Here is an 18,909-nt window from a genome sequence, read left to right on the forward strand (position 1 = left end):
GCGGGGTGCGATAAGATAAGCGGTGAGCTCCGTTTTGTTGATTGAGGGACCTGAACAGACAAGACAAGACAGGGCTGTTATCGAAACGCGGTGAGACTCAACATATCATTGTCCGCTGTTGGCCTTGCTTAGGCACCAATCCAACACTATTGGACTAAGCAGAAGCTGTCGCCTCATTCTCTCTATCAGTTGCGGCTTGTTATCTCCTTCTTATAGACCCTTGTTCTCCTCCACATTCAAGACTCCACTATCTCGAAATGCAATACGCCTCCACATAAATAAACACGCCAGTACCAAATTCCATAGTGGCTGTCGCTCGGGATGTTTCTTTCCTCGCGATATGCCGTCATATCCGGCAGATCCAGCCTCAAAGTATAACTTTTGACAGTCAGCTATAGCGTTAATATCAACCATGACCCAACATCATCTCCAAAACAATGACTCTACACCACCAATTGTGCCGTCGCAGCACGTCGAGATTCCTGAATTGAAGTGAACGTATGAATACAACGAGGGAAACGCGGCATGAACAACAATTTCTCCGACCAAAACCGGCGCTCGAGTGCTGGAGCCTACAATACGCCAAAAGCCCACGCTGAGATCAACGATGGCAAGGGACGACCGGCATGTGAAGAAGACCCCAACAACGATGTTGCGAATGGCTCAGCTCAATCGCCATCACAGTCAAAGCGATGCGACTCGGGCGCCTACAAGGTCCCACAAGACTATAGCGATCTGAACGAGACAAGATCGATTCCTGCGCTCGATACTCTGTCGCCAGAACCGACTCATGAGCAATCAAGAAGGCAAAGCAACGCAGCCCGCCATGGACCCAGGGATCAAGAACCAGAGCCTCTATCACAAGAGACAGAGCCGAAAGAGACATCAAAGCTGCTCACTGGGCTATATACGCACTCATATCTCGTGCTTTTCGCGATTCTCGGAACGTTAGCACGATTAGGGTTGACAGCGCTGACGCGCTACAGCGGCACACCCGTTATTTTCAACACCATCTGGGCGAACTTTACTGGGAGTCTGGTTATGGGATTTCTTGCCGAGGACCGAAAGCTTTTTCTCAACGAGTGGGGGACTCCGACATATGACGATGCTATTAAACGGACCAAGCAGAAGCGCGGCGAAGGAGAGGTCGGGTCTGGCTCGAGTCAGCAGAAGGAAGTAGACCTCGAGGCGGCAAAAAGGGCACATTTGGCGACAAAGAAAACGATTCCTCTGTACATTGGACTTGCGACGGGCTTCTGCGGAAGCTTCACTACGTTTTCGAGTTTTATCAGGGACATATTCTTGGCTTTGTCCAACGAGTTGACGACGCCCGGGTGGTCAGAATCACCAACAAGTCGCAACGGAGGATATTCTTTTATGGCCATGTTAGCTGTCATCATTACCACAGTTTCGCTATCGCTATCTGGCTTATTTGTGGGAAGTCACCTGGCCGTTGGTCTTGAGCGCATCACCCCTTCAGTCCCCTTTTCGCTGAGTCGACGTATATTAGATCCGCTCGGCGTGCTCCTTGGCTGGGGCTGCTGGCTTGGGGCTATATTGCTCGCTATCTTCCCACCCCACGAAGCTTGGCGTGGTCAAGCAATCTTCTCACTGGTGTTCGCACCACTCGGTTGTCTTCTACGCTTTTACCTGTCCCTTCACCTTAACGGGAAGATGGCGACGTTCCCTGTCGGAACCTTCTCTGCCAACGTGCTGGGTACGGCGGTGCTAGGTATGGCGTGGGATCTTGCCCATGTGCCCCTGGGTGGAATCATTGGTTGCCAGGTGCTGCAGGGTATCGAAGATGGGTTTTGTGGATGTTTGACGACCATTTCGACGTGGGTAGCTGAGCTCGCTGGCCTGCGACGACGGAGTTCGTGGGTTTATGGCACCATGAGTATTATTGTCTCGCTGGCCTTGATGATTGCGATCATGGGAGGGCTACAGTGGAGTGACGGTTACAGCAAGCTTTTGTGTAAAACTTAGCAAAGTTAGGAACGCAATTTTCTTGTTCATGGCTCATAGAGCAGCTGCATCGTCGAAAGTTACTTGAGCTTTTTTTCTGAGCCTATTTCTGGATTGATATAAATACTTACTCTGCGCTCGAGGGCATCTTCTTTTCCCTCTCTTATTCATGAAGAGATATCAGGCACACGCACAATAACCATATCATTTCATCGACATAATGGGCAAGAAAAAGCAAAACTCCAAGACCAAATATGCTTCCCCCGCAAAGCCACAACCGCGGAAGAAGGTTCATGCAACATCGGACAAGTCGCCAAGTCAAGAATATCTGGAATTCGATCTACGAAGGGATTTTAGAGAAACGAAGCTCGATGAGAACCGTCTTAGAAAGGTGGCATCCTCGCCATGCCTTCGCCCAAAATTCTGCGAGCAACCATCTTGCAAAGAGAAGAAAAAGGCCCGGAACGATAAACGTGATTACAAGCGAAGGTATAAGAAGAAAATTGCCAATAATCGCAAGACTTATGAGTCCCTCGACAGCCGCACTGCTGCACAATGCCTCCAGCCTGCACCAGAAAGCACACTGGACTGGGTTGAAGACTGGTCTGCGCTCAAGACTCCCTTACCCGATCCACAGGAAGAGGTTGAGGATGCTTGGTATACTCGCACCCACATCATCAGCTACATCGTCTTACATGCTTTTCGGGGCGTCAGAGACTGAACCAACGAGAACGATTCAACCTCCCTGTTAAGAAGATTCAGCCCTATATGGTCTAACGCAACTGCACCTCAGCCCAACGCCACTTTGTTTGACCTTTGCACGGATAACCAATCGTCAGCTACGGATCTGTCTTAGGCTGTCTGGACTGTCAGCAAATGCGGCCAAAGCTCGTCCAACCCCCCACAATGCTTTGCGGCTATGCTTATGCTGCTCTGTTGGTCTGTTTATATCCCGATTGAATGTCAGCTTAGAATCCTGAGGCTTGAGGCTAAGCCATCCTTAGTATTAATAGAACTACCTATACTCTTCCGCACTCCGCTCTTGCCTTCTTTCCCCTCTCTCTGACCCGTCAATCTATTTCATTATAATGTCTCGATGATCATTTCCTCACCGTGAAGCAAGAGCTCCAAAGTCACTGTCGTTATGTATTCAAGTCAAGCTGGCGTAGACGCCCACTACGCGCCTCAAGCGACAGATGATACCTTGTGGGACACTAACTCAGACAAACTGCCCTCCAACAGGAAGAAGACTTTCTACAAACCGACAGCTTTAAGATGGTACTTCATCGTTGGCCAGATCGCTTTCCTTCTGGCTGTAATGGGTCTCGTCATTTGGGCAATGATAGAGATGCCTAATTCTGATGGGACTGCGAAGATTGTTCACAAGCGGAATCCCATCGACAATCCCAACTTTCCAAGAGGGGACGACTCGAATGACTTACCCATGACCCCAATGGGACGAACACGATTGGCGACTACAGTCATCGTGAGCGACATCTCTACTGTAGTTACAGTGCCTGGTACTACAGGCAAATACACGGAAACGATCACTACAACTGATTATACCACGCATTGGGGTTATACAACAACAGTAAAAGATGGGTCAACATTTACCAGTACAGATGTCACCGTCATACCAACAAAGGTCGTTACAGCAATTGTCACCACAAAGCCAGCAGAAATGTCAGAGTCCATCATCACAAGCATCAGCGTTGGTTACTCTTACATATACCCCTCTGGATCTGACTCTGCCGCTCCTGGTACCTTGACATATTCGGAGGCAATTACAATTACCCAAGCCTATTCATTACCTGGTGTGGTAGCCACTTATACGTCAACTTTGGAAGGAGACAGAACAGAAACGATTTACACCACGATTGTTGAGGATGGAGAGACAAAAACAATTTCACATCTTATAACCGAAGCGGCGCCTACAGCATATGAAAGTGTGGGAGAGACGACTGCTTCGGCAAGCACCTATGTCTCATACGGCCGAATCACCATCACCTCCGTTTACACAGATACAAACCAAAGGCCTATGCCGAAACCTAAGCCAACAGAGAAGGCCAAACCCACTGTTATCGATGTCGTAACGGTCGATCCTGACCGCACCATTAAGAAGGTTGAGAAGCTAGACCCTACAACCTACGTGACCAAGGTTCAAGACATCGAGACAGTGAACGTGGTCATCTCTGATGGCGTTGAGACATTCGTGAGCGAGTTTGAAGCAATCGAAACCACAGTCGATGTTGTCGAGACTGGCGCAGATGGTCTGCTTACAACTAAACAAGTTGTATCTACAAAGGCCGCTTCCTTGGCAACACTTACCAGGTCCGCCGCGCCTACAACTATCGTGTCGATAAAGTCCACCGAGAAAACCGAGACGATAACATCTGACAGAACAGACTCTTCGACTCGGATTTCAACTGTCAAAGGTGCTACGAGAACGTACGAGAAGACCACCACAATCGCCCCTACTGCCACCGGGGACGCATCCGAATCCGAGGATACTGGCGGGGTCGTTAAAACAGTGATTACTGTGTTTGAGCTTGATGCCGGGAAGTATTTCCTGGGCAAGTTCCTTCCTCCTATGCTGGCAGTCATGCTCTCAATCCCTGCTCGAGCTATCGACTATAACGCGCAGCTTTTCCAACCATTCCACGCCATGAATCAAGAATATGGCGCTAGAGGATCGGAGTCGATGAGTCTCCATTTTGGTGGTTTAGGTAGTATCATAGAACCTTTCAACGTTCTGCTTGAGGGTCACCCTGTGCCATTTATCACTATGACCATCGCATTGGTGTCGGCGCTTCTGGCGCCCATAGCTGTTGAAGCTATCGGTTTCAAGATGCATGGCCAGTGTAAGATCAACGCCTTCGAAGGTTGTGCTCCGGCACTCGGCGTTTCTCCCTTATCATCACGTATTCTTCTCGCTCTTCTGGGTCTTATCATCCTGCTTCTCTGTGCATTGTTATTCTGTTTGAGAGACTTTCACACTGGTCTTTACGCAAACCCCTGGAGTGTTGCAGGTATTGCATCTCTCGCTGCCAATAGGGATATCAGGCCCCGTCAAGACTCAGAGCGGAAGATCAAAAAGGAGGTGGCCGAAAAGCGATATGGGTTTGGTTTCTTTGAGAACCATGCAGGCAAAACGGAATACGGCATTGTTCTCTATGACGATGCTGGGGAGAACCTCCAACAGTCATTACCGTCAGAGACTAGTTCCGTGGACACGGAAGTTGTGAGCACTGGTCGAAGGAACCCGTTCTTCCTTCTTGGCCTCGCCTGGCGATTAGTATTTCTGCTGTTCCTACTTGGTTTGATGGTATTTTTGCTGTACTACCACCTCACACTTGACAAGTCTTCGTCGTTCAAGAACTTTATGAATAGCCAAACCTTTGGTGTTCGTTTCTTGTTTGCTACCTTTGGTGTCATCATCTCCTTCAGCTGGTCAGCATTCTTTGTCAGTAAGTGCCATTTCTTTGATGGTTGGTCACTGAGGATCCAAGAGACGAAATAGTTCATGCACGTCATGCCAGCTTGGGTTGTTATATATGCTACTTTATTTTACCGTCCTAAACCTTAGAGAACAACTTCTGCTACATTAGGAAATCCTTGCTAACATTGTCTAGCCATCGCCATGGTTGTTCCATACCAAGTCATGTCGTACGGTCCTCAATCGGCCTCAAACTCGGTCCTCCTTACTCGATCAACGAACCCCTTTTCGGGTTTCTGGTCTGCCATTAAGCATCGCCAAATTTTCCCAGGTCTCGTGGCATTGATGGCCATATTTTCGGAGTTCATGCCAATTCTGCTCGCCAACATTCCCTACTCGCTGTCTCAAGTCAGAATCTCCCATGATATCTGCGCTCGCATTTCAGTTGGAATCTTGGCTTTGATGGCTCTCACGATCATCATTAGCTTCCTTATCCGCTGGCCTGATATGCCGGTCGACCCAAGCTCCATTGCTGGAGCGATGTACTATGTCAGCGAGAGTAATATGGTGGATCATTTTAGTGGCATGGCAGCAATGGATGGCGATGACCGAAAGCAGCGTATCAAGGAACTTGGAGGAACATATGTGTATGGTGAGTTGACAACAAGAACAGGTGAGAGGAGGCCTGCGGTGGAGTGGGATGATCATACGCTGGGCGTCGGACATTCCGTGGTGCAACAGCAAAAGAACAATGTTCTTGTGAGACATGAGGACATTGATACAGGTTATTATGGACATTACAGACATCAATCATGATTTATGAAGGCGCTTTAGGTCTGGAAAATACGATACCTAGTTCGATGGGTTTTGAAAAGGGGACGGCAACTTGGACAGCATTGGAACTTTGTTTAGGCAGTAAAGCATACATCAGGGTATCAAGAATCAAGAGCATAAGGGATGGAGCACATCAGCCATTTTAGGCGAGTTTAGATCAGCAATCAGGGTACTTTATTTCGGCGCCCTATGCCTTCGAGGACAATCTTTCTGTTGCCCAGTGATATGATATCAATTCTATCCTCGAGGTACATGTGACAGTTCTTCCATGGGTGTTTGGTTTGGACATACTTTCTTCATTCTTCATCTTCTTGCAACTCTGGGTAGTATCGGTAAATTCCATCCCCGTAGGCTTGACGCCTATCGCTTTCGAGATATTTGCTGATGTTGGGTCTCTCTTTGACGGCCTGGTATGCTTTGAACACACCATCGTACTCGCCAGACTTTTCCATTTTCTCAACAGCTTTGGGAAAGGCGAATTTAGTACCATCAACAGCCTGGGGAGAATTAGTAAACTTTCAAGAAAGAGGTTAGGCCTGCAGATGCACTCACTTGGAATAGTACAAGGTCTGCGTAAGTAAGACTATCACCGTACAACCATGGCCCTTCTCCGCTAGTTTTGGCGTCGAACAATCGCTGCATGTACTTGAAGTACTTGGGAAGGCGCTCCTTGATAAAGTAGCTAGATCTTTTCTTGGCTTCCTCCTTTTGTTCGGAGTAGTACTGGCCAACAGCAATAGGGTGGTGAGTATCATGGAGCTCATTGACAAGACCATCCATAATAGTCAATGCAATCTCGTTGAGGTGGTACACGCCATTGCCCTCCTTGGGCGCCAAACCAATCCTAGGTGCAACGTAGAGAAGGATGTTGGTCGTTTGAGAAATAAGTAGATTGCCATGCTTGAGCGCTGGTGGAGCTAGAGCGGGAGGATTATGCTCATCACCAACGTTATCGAGGGCTGTGAGTTTCGTGACGGCATCAAATGCCTTCTCTTTGTTCTGGGCAATGTCTGTATAGGAAACTCCGGCTTCTTCGAAGGCGAGACGGACGAACTCGCCACGGCCCGGGAGACCAGGCCAATAAATGAGCTCGTAGGGAGCGTCATCATCGACCTTGACGCGCTTGGGATCGGGTTGAGACATTGTAAGTGGTAGTTTGATCAGTTGAGGTTGTTTAAGTTTTGAAGTCAGTGAATGATGGTTGTTGTTTAAGGCTAAGAGATAAGGAGATGAATTGAGTGTTTCTAATGAATGCAAGAACAAAAAGTTGAGGAAGGCGTCGCTCAGCTCACCTCATTCTGATGCGAAGGAGTGGGGTCAATCCTTCCTTCCCGAACCCGCCTCTCAGCTTTCTGGTAGTTACCCCAACTTCATGTAAGGATGATCAAAGATACTGTGTCTTTTTCTTTTCCCAGACCTCTCACGATACTCCCAACTCATCACTTTGTTCCAAATTTGACCTGCTATCAACCTTGTGAAAGTCCACCTCACCCGTGTAATATGTTGTTCAAGATCCGGGGCTTCAGCCGGACGGCACGGGACGGGGTGGAGACAGGCGGGGTCGGAGCTTCGATGAGATCATAAACCCGATACTTTTGCATAATTATCGTTAAACAAGACGTGTTGATGACTTCGTAAGACAGTATTACACTGAATCAGCACATACACCAAGACTATATGTACAAATTGAGCTATCATGAAATTCAATGACCGAATATACGCAGTGCGATGGGTGAGCTAATCCATGATGGGCTAAAAGAGTTCTTACTCCTCTTAGACCTGAATATCACAATATTTGCCTAGGTCCCTCCCTACCTTAGATAGTTGGCCAGTTTCTTATCAAATATGAGTGTGACTTCACAATGCAAGGAACTTTCCATGGCGACTCACGAGAGTATATGGGTAGGACATGTGCATCGTGGGCACAGCAACTCCTACCGTCCCCTTCTGCCTTAACCAGACAGAATATGTACAAGCGCTTGCTCATTTCACTCATGATATGATCTCTGTTCCTCGTTGAGGGACACTACTACCACATTCGGTAGGCTTACTAGCACAATTGAGGCTGTAAACGCATTTATGGTTGGCCGCATCGACGGCCTTGACCATGTTATCTGATTGGGCCGCATGGCAGGAAGGCAGTCTACAAGCCATCGACATAGATATCACAATTTCTAGCTTGGAATACATCTGCACGGTATACTGAATCGGAGTAGACGAGAAGCCCCTTCAGGAAGGAGCTGTATATCTCATCGTTCCTACACTTTCGTGGCGCTTCAGAGTGACTCGTCCAGCATCAGTGGCACACCTGGGCTCCGTTAGTCACAGCCATCTCGCGCTCGAGGAAAAAAGAGCGACGGCTTCACCGACTTATGAGACCAGTCCAAGAACGCCATCAGGGTGAGCCAGAACTTTACGATCAGCATGACTAAATGAACTTTCAGTCTTCTGAGCTCGTGCTCTGATGAAAATCGCCAAGAGACTTGCATCACGCGTGCACGGTGAACAATACAAGATAACCAGAACTTCACATAGTGGAACATGGACTGCAAGGTCCTCAATGGTATTTTTTTCCCCTCGTATTGTGTAAGTGGATTGAGTGCAAAGATGTATTATGCATTACAAGTGACATTATGCTACAGCTTGTTTCTCATATCGCATGTAGAAAAGAGCGTTTCTGGCAATAATGCGGCTCCTCGAGCTGTGCCAGTGATCTTTCGCAACTCTACCACTAATTCTACTTATATCTAATATATTTCACTCAAGAGCTTACAAATCGGAAACAATATGAAACTTATGGCGTGCGGTACCTTTCTTTGGCCAAAAAAGAAAACCTACGGACCCATTCATCAGATGAAATAGCGCCTTATAAGGTCTGTGAGAAAATTGTTGAGGCCGAAGAAGCGGATCAACGCTCAGCACAACGCCGAACTTGTTTCACCTGAAGTATTTTTCCGGTAGTTGGGCTTGATATGTCATTCAATTCCGCGCTCTAGAATAGCGTGTTCCGTAGCATCGGCACATTGAAGCGGTTTACCCACTTTGGGTGTGTTTTATATTGAGATCACCTACAGCAACACGGCGACTTTGAAGATCTCTTGTTCAAGACGCTCGGGCTTCAACTGATCTGTCGTTGGGTTGCTAGGTGTTTAGTTAAATATTCATGCTCGGGTTGTGGGCGGATGGATGATTTGGTATGTCACTCGTATTATATGGCCAAGTCTAAACGGAGATGAGAGAGCCTCAGACCGAGGTGGATACGTCTATTGAAACTCTATTGGGAGATTCGCATATTTTCGAAACCAGCTTCTAGATGAAGTTTAGTTGGATGTCAGGTTTTGACTGTTTGAGGTAAGCTGAACAACAGTATAAACCTCTATATGTTTCAATATGGATAGCAGACACACTGTTAGCTTAATCACCTGAGACTATTGACAGAGTAGATGTCTTCAACATGCACAAAACTCCAATTTCAGGTTGTATATCCGATTGATGAAGGAGGTAGGGATTCTTTGCTTATTGGTCGATTATCGAGCTGGATCACGTTTGTAACGGTTCAAGGTCCGAGCGAATTATTAACAGGTCGCTGCTAAGAAGAAAATTCAGGTGATAATTCTTTCAAAATGTCTCGCTCACACGTTTTTCTACCCCTGGAAGATGCACCCTTGACAGGAGGCTAAGCCAGACACAGACAGTTCTAAGTTGGAGATCGTAAAGTACGTACCGAACTGTCATGCAGTGGCGTTAGACAGTGCTCTGGAACTTCACTCCTTCATGCGCCCACCTGCCTATTGTGTAGTTTCTTGCTGTAAAATGAATCCATGGCGTTGAGTAGTTTTGGATTGATTTTGTAGGATTGTCATGTGAGAGTGAACAGGTAAGTGAGTATTCAATTCGACTGAATCAAACTGTTGAATGAATTGAATAGATCATCGTATAAATGACCGGATAAAGATAAAAAGTTTGATCTTAATTGCTCTGATAAGATGCGACAGCTGTCAAGTCGACATCCAATCATAGCCTAATTCTATTTCTGTCGATCCATTTTACTGAGAGATTTCGACTCAGAGGCCTGTTTCTCTGGTTGCTGTTGGCTAAAAGCCCCAGCACTCCAGCACTTAACCAAGCACATCCTGGCTTCTGATCGATCAATGATAATCGAGGTCGAGGTACCCTAGGGCTGTAGCCTCGGCTCCTCTACGGGACCCCCAGTCCGAGAAAGCGACTACAGTACAATTACAAGCTCCGCCCGGAAGCTAGACCTGCTCCGTTAAGTACCTCCGGCAGAGGCGCCTCCATGTCAGAAAATCTGTGGATTCGCCCCGACAGGCACCCTCTTCCCGTACTCCCGGGCCCAGTCAATATGCACTGTAACCATGGGAAAAAACCCTTTCATTCGACTCTAGTTAGTCTAGCCAAGGGGTAGGCCTCTCTCTCTAAGCAGGCTCACTCTGCCAGACCAGGAACCCGCCGTCACGCGATGCCGTAATAACGCAAAAGCAGGGTTCGGATACGGCTCAGTTCCTATCCTCTCCTACTCAATCTCAAAGTTGCCTCTTACGGAATCCATATGCGTGGAGGCGGGTCTAGAAAGCTAACCACGCGGAGGCGAAACAGCGAATGAGCCACTCTTGTCCTTGTCCTGCAATGCAGGACTGTAAGTAATACTTACATATAATGATGATCCTCCTGCTTCCCACCCCGCTGCCGCGGGTCTCTGCCTCTCTGTTTCTCGATCTGGAGAGCTGAGTTCTCTCAGCCGTATACAGCACCAGTAACAGTCACCACCAAGTAAGCGACATCATCATGCGTAACCCACCACTCGAGGTGGTGGCTACATGGCCAAAGCCCAACTATGATAACCCAGAGCATCGTGGGCCTGCGCTACTCATCGTCGAGGTCACCATCATGTCCGTTGCCATCCTCACTCTTATGGCCCGTCTCTATGTCCGGATATTCAAAGTCAACAAGCATGGCCTCGACGACTGGCTTATGCTGGCTGCCATGGTAAGTCACTCCAAGCCTCGGCAGCATGTGCGAGGATCAACTTAATCTTGAATACTGACTTGTGGAACTCTAGATCTTTGGCATTGGAGTCACCGTTTGTGTCATTCTTGCAGCCCAGCTGTACGGTTGGAACATCCACGTTTGGGATCTCAGGAAATCACAGGCAGAAACAGGGAGAAAGGTTTCTCTTGCTGCTCAAACACTGTTTCTGTTCTCGTCAGGTCTGGCGAAAAATTCGATCCTTGTCTCTTACCTGCGCATTGCCCCTGCTCGTTCCTGGCTTCGACGTTTGACCTTTGTCTCAATTGGCATTGTGACCTCCCTAATCTTTATCTTCCTGATCGTACTATGGACGCAATGTCGGTAAGTTAATACACTCCTCATTGGAACCCCTGCACTCTTGTACTAACTGAAGACAGACCTGTCTCTGCATACTGGAGTTTGACAGGAGGTGACAGCTGCGTCTCTGAAGGCCCTGGAGTCTTGTAAGTATTGGAACTCATCAGTTTTACTCTTGCCCACCACTAACCTCTTCGTGTGCAGGAGCCAAGCAATCACCACAGTCCTGACCGATCTCCTTGTCTGCGCTCTGCCATTGCAAACACTCTTTCAACTCAAACTTCCTTTGTCACAACGCATCGCTCTTATCGTTGTCTTCTCCCTCGGTCTAGTCGTTGTCTTTGCGGCCTCCATGCGCGCATACTATACCCACTATGTTACCGACGAAACTTACGATGTTACCTGGGAGGGTTTCCACCTTTGGATCTGGACCGCTGTCGAAGCGAACTTGGGAGTTATCTGCGGAAGCGTACCGGCCCTCCGACCCCTGTTCAGAAACATGTTTCGATCCAAAAGCAGCAGCTATTACAACAATACCCAGTCTCACGCTTACCCTCCCGGTACAGCTCCAGGAGTCGTTACTGTCGTCACCGGACCCAAGAAGAATGGCCGAAACTGGAGTAACAGTCTCCAAAGAGGGTCGAAAGGAGTGAGGTTGGAAGACGAAGATGCCGATATAGAAGGAAATTATAATCATACGGCACGACAAAAGAGCACGGATAGCAGATTATCGTCGCTCGAGTTGGTGACATGGCCGCAGAGACCACAAGTTACCTCGTGGCCTTCCAGAGGATGAGCATGATAATTTGATATGGGTTGGCGTTAATGACACTTGGGAGGGAATTTGGATACGGCCTCCCAAAATGAGAAGGGATATCACGAGTCACGGTATAAGACAAAAAATTTTTTACAGAAGAATACTTTAATAGCATGATAATGACATACATGCCATAAATCCATTGTTTTAATCCCTGTGATATCCTGAACTTTCTCTACCCTTGTCCAATAAAGATTGAGGATGCTTTCGAATCATTTGGCTTTTAAACATGACGAAAGTTGAGAATTGTGACCGATTGACAAACAGGCCAAAATGTGATAACGCTATGGCCAATATTTCCCATGTCTCATATTGGATGTTTGCTGAATGGATAGTTCCTCAAGAATGAACCATTCAGCCGGTACGCGCTAGAACGAAGGAAGGATGAAGGATCAAATTTCCCGCTCATGGCGTATGCATCATTATTAATTATCCGGTAGCTACGCTATCAGCGTCTTTTTAGCCTTGTTCAAGAGGATTGTCGTTTATATACTGCGGCGATTCGAATGGCGTGTCGTGTTTCGGCCGTAGTAGATAACACCAGTAATAAATATCTGGATCATTTGGCGATAGTTTGGGAGTGAGGATTTGGGCAAGCACTTCAACGTCGAATGGTAGATCGTCAAGGTTAAACCGGTATGCGGAGAAGCTTAACGACACCCATACACCACCTTCTGCGAGACAACCTTTGACACCAGCAGCCATACGGCGCAGCGCCGTTGAGCCTCCGCATGAGATGGCATCAACAGTACTTTTATCAACGACAAGATCAAACTTTGCGCTCAGATCCAGCTGAGTCGCGTCTTGAACATCGTAATCCATTTGAACATCCCCAAAAGCCTGTTTTTCAAGATCGCGACCGCGATCAATAGCGAGTGGCTCGTAGTCGACATTCAACACATGACGGAAACCCCGGGACCGGAAATGATTTTGAAGGTCGCTCGTTCCGAAGCCGACGTGGAGGATACGGGCCGTGTCCGGATCGAGCCGGTTGAGAGCGGGCTCGATTAACGAGGTGAACTCTGCCGAGGGGAGAAGCCATTCGAAGGCCTTTTCGGACGCGAAGCGCTCGTGCCAGTAACTCTGCTTTTCGAAATCGGCGGCCATGACGGTATCAAGAGCGTAGTCTATCGTCTGGAAGGTTGGCGAGGAAAGGATGGGTGGGATCTGTGGTGCGGAAGCCATGGCTCTTTAATACACCGTGGTCCTGTTTTTTTAGTGTCTGCTATGGTATTGTATCATGACATGAAATGCGAATTTTGCGCAAATCCTGGTTGTTGGTTCGGTATCTGGGCCCACAGAACTGGGATAGTTGGCGATGATGGATGGGGCGGTCTGGAAGAGGATTCGGAGGTTTCATCGGTATTTTTCTGTTGATGTGATGAATGTAGATGAGGTGAGTTGTTGGGCAGTGAACAGATAAACGCCGGCGTTGGTCAGTTCTTGCCATGATGACTATTGTAAGCCATGATAGAGTCTCTGGAGGGAAAGAACGAGTTGAATAGCAGAGCCATGTCAGATAGGAAGGCACGCGCGCGGATGAGACATCAATAGAGCGCCAAGTAAAAGAATAGATCGATTCCGTGTGATAATGAATATCGAATCAAGAAGATGAGATATGACTGATGCTCAGGAACATTATCACCAAGTTGAACATGCTGTTTGTAAGTTACTAGCATGAGGGGTCAAGCCATAAGTCGCTAGTGGAAATAAAAACCAAAGCAACTGCCGATATTTATTCAAGAATATTTCAATCAACAACAAGGTTTTGAATGCCGACTTTAAAGGACCCTGATCATCCTTCTTTAAGCCAAAGCTGGTGAGTGTTGAAGGAAGCAATGACGTAGAGCGCTAAGGTTTGATGGTGATTTACAGGGGGGGTTGCCCTGGTAGAGGGGCTACAGAAAGGTTGACTGCTGAATTGAGGACACATAAAATAATGAATCAAGACGCCGCTTCATAATGCACAGAAGTGAAGCACTAATTCTGCTCTTCAATTTCTGGTTGTAGATTCTTCTTGCTCTTTATCCCCAGCCCTATTAATATCAACCAATAAAGTCTCACCCAGCCACATTCTACAACAAGGCGTTGGCCGTTGTTTCAGCTCCGCCTCGGAATGCCGCGTCAACACTCCAAGGAATTGGATTCGAGCCAAGACAATTCTAGAGGAGGCTGCTTACGAGGCGCCAAATGGCAATGCAATGCAATGCAACAAATAGACAATGAAGATCAAGCTTTTAGTTTTTAGTATCCGTAAACAAAAGTCTTTCCCCTCCCTTCTTCTCAACTTCAACCCGAATTTGACTCTATCGGCTTTCGTTGCTTAACGTCTCCTTTCTTCATTCGTTGACTTGGTAACCCTGGTAAACATTCACTTCACAACGCAGAGGTTTTCAGGAACACGCCCAATTCAAAGCGATAATGGCGCCTGCTCTGCACTCGGATTCTTACGCTTCTGCTGTGGAATATGCAGCTAGAAAGACGTTCCATTCTTTGGCCAGACGTGATCTTCAGAACCCAAATCACACGCAAAAAGTAACATTGGGTATCATCGGCGTCTACGTCGTTGTTATTGCTATTCTATGGAACGTTCCTTACGTCAAAATGGTCCTTTGGCCATTCAAGGTATGTCTTCTTTATCAATAAATGAAAGAACTACTTACTGACTGCTCTTAGATGTTGGTCATTGCCTTTCACGAGTTTGGTCACGCTATCACCGTTCTTCTCACTGGAGGCCGCGTCAAGTCTATCACTCTTAGCCCCAACGAAGGCGGCGCAACTCATCATATCGGCGGTGCAGATGCCATTGTTTTGCCAGCTGGCTATCTAGGCTCTTCCATCATCGGTGCTCTTCTCACCTTTTGCGGCTTCAACATCGTCGCCAGTAAAATCGCCAGCATCGTCCTCGGCGTTTGCTTCCTCCTCACTCTTTGGTGGGGAAAGCGTGATTGGCTCACCATCCTCACCGTTCTCTTAGCCGTTGGACTGCTCATTGCTTGTTGGTTCATCAAACACGCCGAGGCGTTGCGCTTTGTCGTTCTCTTCATCGGTGTCATGTCTTCACTTTACAGCATCTGGGATATCTGCGATGACCTGATTCTTCGGAAAGTCAACGAGTCTGACGCCAGTGTTTTCGCGAAGCGATATGGTGGATCTTCTCAGTGCTGGGGTGTCATCTGGTCCATCATCTCGATCCTTTTCATGGCTGCTGGTATTGTCGCTGGCCTGGCAGCATTCCCGCAGTCATTCGAACAACAGGAGAAGGACTCCCAGAACTTCATTCCCACCTAGGGAGACCGTCATGTTTGCCTGGGGAAGAACTATGTTACTTTGTTTTGTCGGAGGTGTATACCTGTCAAGCCGTGTGAAACGGTCAGGTGGTCTGTTACCTATACATATTCAAGTTAATATCCCGTGATGAAAGCGGGAGCGGTATGAAGGACATGATAGTTGTGTGTTACAAGTCTTCAGCAGACGGGACAGAAGCTACGTTTGATACCCTTGAAGATAGGATCTTCTTAGTTCTAGCTTCATAACATGAAATTTCTCTGTATTCGAGCATCACGTTGTGACAGTAAGGAGAGATTGTTAGGTGTCATGTTGATCTAACGCAGGCATTGTCAAGCAAACAACAAGGGCACTTTGACCACAGTGAACTTCGGACGAAGAACGGACTCCGTTTACAGAAAGACAATCGGTCCTTTCGTGTCAGTTCAAGCCAAACAAACGTCTTGTGATACATATTGTAATTTGTACAGAGTCAAACGTTAGCCTTATGAAACAGAAGCGACGGAAACTGTTTAGCAAACATCACAGTAGATGTGGTATCATATCTATAGAATAAAAATGAGAATAGAACCTGAGCTCTGGGAATTATCTCCATACTTCTCACTACACACAAACTCATTTTCATCTCCCAGTGCCCCTGAGCAATTACTCTTACCTTGACAATATGGCTCACAATACAGCGTGTAATTCGATCGCAACCGGTCGTCCAAACCGACTAGAAGACTTCAGACATGAACTTCCAACTGTCAGCATTGCTGGCGAGTATTACTTCTTCAGTGGCCCTATCAGGAGCTATGGGTAGGTATATCATCAAACTATTGAAGTTTAGGGCTGACATCTCACTCATACATGTCCATGAGATGGCCTCAAAGGCTGCCAACTTTGACTTTGACCATGAGTATGGCGGGAAAAGCTCCGAGTACATCATCCTCGGCCCAAACAAGCGCTTCTTTCGATGTACTCGCAGTTGGACAGGACGTATTGCCGCCCGAAGTAAGTTCTGCGAACAGTGAGTATTCCAACGATGCTGATGCAAGTTAAAGACAGCAGCGACTTTGAGGACTACGAAGAAGTCTGCGATCTCTTCACCGAACATGATGTCGAGCGTCCGCCCTTTCTGTACTTCGGTCCTAACAAAACCTTCTACACTCGTGTCGAGGATGGCACCGAGAAGTGGAATTTGTCTCCTGAGGTCATCCGCAACGGCCTCCAGATCACTTCTCACGCGACCAGATCTGCCGTCGAGAGCCTTTGGCTTGGTGTTGGCAATTCTTGGGTTGCGCAGTACCGAGACAGCCGCTTCAGATTTGACCTCAAGGGTCAGTATCCGAGCCTACAAGACACTCTACGCAAGAAGCAGGATGAAGAGGTCTGCATCGCTGCACTGGCTTTGAACGTAACGGACGGGAACTCTTATGCCTGTGTCTTCAACGACGGCACTATGGTGTATGAGAATGGACCCGCTGCGTTTGATGGCAAGGAGTTTGAGCGTTGGTGTGAACAGAACTTCAATTTCACTCAGAGGGTGTATTACTTGCCATGAGCCCTGAGGGTGGATTTGCTCTTGGAGCTTATGATAGTCGAAAAGCCTACTTCAGGACCTCATAATGGAGTAATAGCGTGTGAAGAGTGAGGATGATAAGGTTCATACGTTGTCATCTGAGAACAAACACAATTCCTGTGGATAGAGTCGGCGAGAAGGTTGCAAATTAGCTTGGATGTTCTGGGTATAATTTCTTGCGAGTAGAGAATAATACAAGAGGCCAAGATGTTGACCAGCCTCTCGAGTGATAATTCTCATCTGAATGGTAGCCCTTGAAGCGAGCCAATCTATCTTATTCCGTGCCTAAAGGCAATATACCCCAACGCCAGGTTCTTCCCATTATCAAAACAACAAAATCTGTTTCCACGGTGCAAGCTTAAGTGATTGGGTTTTAGGTGAGGACCGAAGTCGTACCCAAGAACGTTTCTACCACCGTCCACGGCGTCCACGACCTCCAAACCCACCTCTGCTGCCGCCCCCAGACATATTTTGATCATATCCAAAACCACCTTGGTTGCCGCCGAAACCACCATTAAAGTTGCCTCCTTGGCCGCCCTGAGCACCCTGGCCACCAGCGTTTTGCATGCCGGAGAACATAGCGCTCATCTGGCTGGGATCCATTTGGCTTGGGTCCATGCCCGAGGCCATCATCTGCTGCATCATTGCTTGCATATCGGGGGACATACCGTCCATGCCGCCAGACATACCTCCTTGTTGACCGCCCTGGTTTCCTCCGCCTGGCATGCCCATGCCGCCCATCATCATCATGTTGAAGTCTTCCATCATCTTCTTGTTGTTCTGTGCAAAGACGTCGGCTCCGAACTCGCCTCGAACAGTCTCCTGCTTGGAGGCGTACAGGGCCCATGTAAACTCGTCGAAGCCGTAGTTGAAGTAGTCGCTGATATCCGTGCCGGGTTTCCGCCATGGCTTGTCGTTCTCTGGAAGGTCTTTAGGTGGCTGCGTTAGTCTTGGGACACAAATATTCGGCCACAGTCTACTGACCTTCGTCAATGTTGACTTGAGTGATAGGTTTCCCTGTTCCGGGATGAATTGGGTTTGCGTTCACGTCGATTGTCGATTTTGATGCCGCAGCTGAAGTCTTATCGGCGCTGGGTGCAGCAACATTGACTGATGCCCGTGATTCTGATTCCCTCCTCACCGGTGCTGGCTGTGCTGGCATATCATTTGAAGCTGTTCTTTGGGGAATGTTTCGAATGTCGCTGTATTTAGCCTGTCTGATAGAGAGAAACTCATTAGCACTCTTTTGAGCTCTTGCGCATTCAGGAATCGCGTACTGTGGAGGAGCTGGTTTGGTGCCATCTTTGCGCTCTGTGATAATATCGATATCCTACAATTGGGCGTCAGTTGGTACAATGGAAGCGTGTCGCGATCCTCTTACTGAATCATCATCCTCGTCGTCATCCTCGTCCATAGCTGCGCCCTCATCCTCTTCTTCACCTTCCTCCAAGTCGTCTACTTTAGGCTTGGGATCTTCTGCAGGTGCGCTCTCAAGCTTGGGCTCCTCGGGCTGGTAGAGATCATCATCCGAGTCGATATCCATGTTGGCGATTCTGGTGGAAAGAAAATGGGTCGCGTAGGATTTACGTTGAAGTGAAAAATGTAAGTATCAAGAATTGTATGTGCATATGGATGCAAAGACCGGACTTCAAGCTCAAGCTC

At 47.8% G+C, this 18,909-nt stretch overlaps 8 protein-coding genes across 8 annotated transcripts; 5 read left to right on the top strand and 3 right to left on the bottom strand.

Annotated features, from left to right (window-relative positions):
- Positions 1-79: 79 nt before the first annotated feature.
- Positions 80-2,083, top strand: B0J16DRAFT_192241 (CrcB-like protein-domain-containing protein). Its single transcript, XM_046122808.1, has one exon. It carries the CDS (start codon positions 526-528, stop codon positions 1,984-1,986), a length of 1,461 nt encoding a protein of 486 aa, XP_045977840.1. The 5' UTR covers positions 80-525; the 3' UTR covers positions 1,987-2,083.
- A 928-nt stretch (positions 2,084-3,011) lies between these two features.
- Positions 3,012-6,359, top strand: B0J16DRAFT_350283 (uncharacterized protein). Its single transcript, XM_046129026.1, has 2 exons — positions 3,012-5,432; positions 5,598-6,359. Exons 1-2 carry the CDS (start codon positions 3,110-3,112, stop codon positions 6,215-6,217), a joined length of 2,943 nt encoding a protein of 980 aa, XP_045977841.1. The 5' UTR covers positions 3,012-3,109; the 3' UTR covers positions 6,218-6,359.
- Positions 6,360-6,393: 34 nt separating this feature from the next.
- B0J16DRAFT_376131 (glutathione S-transferase) lies at positions 6,394-7,525 on the bottom strand. The gene is made up of 2 exons (XM_046130749.1): positions 6,788-7,525; positions 6,394-6,732 (listed from the first exon to the last, which is right to left on the bottom strand). Exons 1-2 carry the CDS (start codon positions 7,376-7,378, stop codon positions 6,532-6,534), a joined length of 792 nt encoding a protein of 263 aa, XP_045977842.1. The 5' UTR covers positions 7,379-7,525; the 3' UTR covers positions 6,394-6,531.
- Positions 7,526-10,931: 3,406 nt separating this feature from the next.
- B0J16DRAFT_192260 (uncharacterized protein) lies at positions 10,932-12,524 on the top strand. The gene is made up of 4 exons (XM_046122809.1): positions 10,932-11,242; positions 11,316-11,605; positions 11,662-11,727; positions 11,786-12,524. The coding sequence occupies exons 1-4, from the start codon at positions 11,042-11,044 to the stop codon at positions 12,375-12,377; spliced, it is 1,149 nt and encodes a 382-aa protein (XP_045977843.1). The 5' UTR covers positions 10,932-11,041; the 3' UTR covers positions 12,378-12,524.
- Positions 12,525-12,857: 333 nt separating this feature from the next.
- Positions 12,858-13,505, bottom strand: B0J16DRAFT_325000 (S-adenosyl-L-methionine-dependent methyltransferase; the record flags this gene model as incomplete). The annotated part of the gene is made up of 1 exon (XM_046125861.1): positions 12,858-13,505. The coding sequence occupies one exon, from the start codon at positions 13,503-13,505 to the stop codon at positions 12,858-12,860; it is 648 nt and encodes a 215-aa protein (XP_045977844.1).
- Positions 13,506-14,411: 906 nt separating this feature from the next.
- B0J16DRAFT_418797 (peptidase M50B-like-domain-containing protein) lies at positions 14,412-15,951 on the top strand. The gene is made up of 2 exons (XM_046133793.1): positions 14,412-15,023; positions 15,075-15,951. Exons 1-2 carry the CDS (start codon positions 14,820-14,822, stop codon positions 15,687-15,689), a joined length of 819 nt encoding a protein of 272 aa, XP_045977845.1. The 5' UTR covers positions 14,412-14,819; the 3' UTR covers positions 15,690-15,951.
- A 399-nt stretch (positions 15,952-16,350) lies between these two features.
- B0J16DRAFT_325002 (uncharacterized protein) lies at positions 16,351-17,229 on the top strand (the record flags this gene model as incomplete). The annotated part of the gene is made up of 3 exons (XM_046125862.1): positions 16,351-16,484; positions 16,516-16,679; positions 16,730-17,229. The coding sequence occupies 3 exons, from the start codon at positions 16,351-16,353 to the stop codon at positions 17,227-17,229; spliced, it is 798 nt and encodes a 265-aa protein (XP_045977846.1).
- A 169-nt stretch (positions 17,230-17,398) lies between these two features.
- Positions 17,399-18,874, bottom strand: B0J16DRAFT_350292 (Pre-mRNA polyadenylation factor FIP1). Its single transcript, XM_046129027.1, has 4 exons — positions 18,629-18,874; positions 18,525-18,577; positions 18,232-18,464; positions 17,399-18,176 (listed from the first exon to the last, which is right to left on the bottom strand). Exons 1-4 carry the CDS (start codon positions 18,788-18,790, stop codon positions 17,656-17,658), a joined length of 969 nt encoding a protein of 322 aa, XP_045977847.1. The 5' UTR covers positions 18,791-18,874; the 3' UTR covers positions 17,399-17,655.
- Between the last annotated feature and the right edge of the window lie 35 nt (positions 18,875-18,909).

The sequence above is a fragment of the Fusarium flagelliforme genome (assembly GCF_020744385.1).
Source record: "Fusarium flagelliforme strain FIESC 12 MPI-CAGE-AA-0113 chromosome Unknown B0J16scaffold_8, whole genome shotgun sequence".
In the NCBI taxonomy this organism is placed as follows: domain Eukaryota; kingdom Fungi; phylum Ascomycota; class Sordariomycetes; order Hypocreales; family Nectriaceae; genus Fusarium; species Fusarium flagelliforme.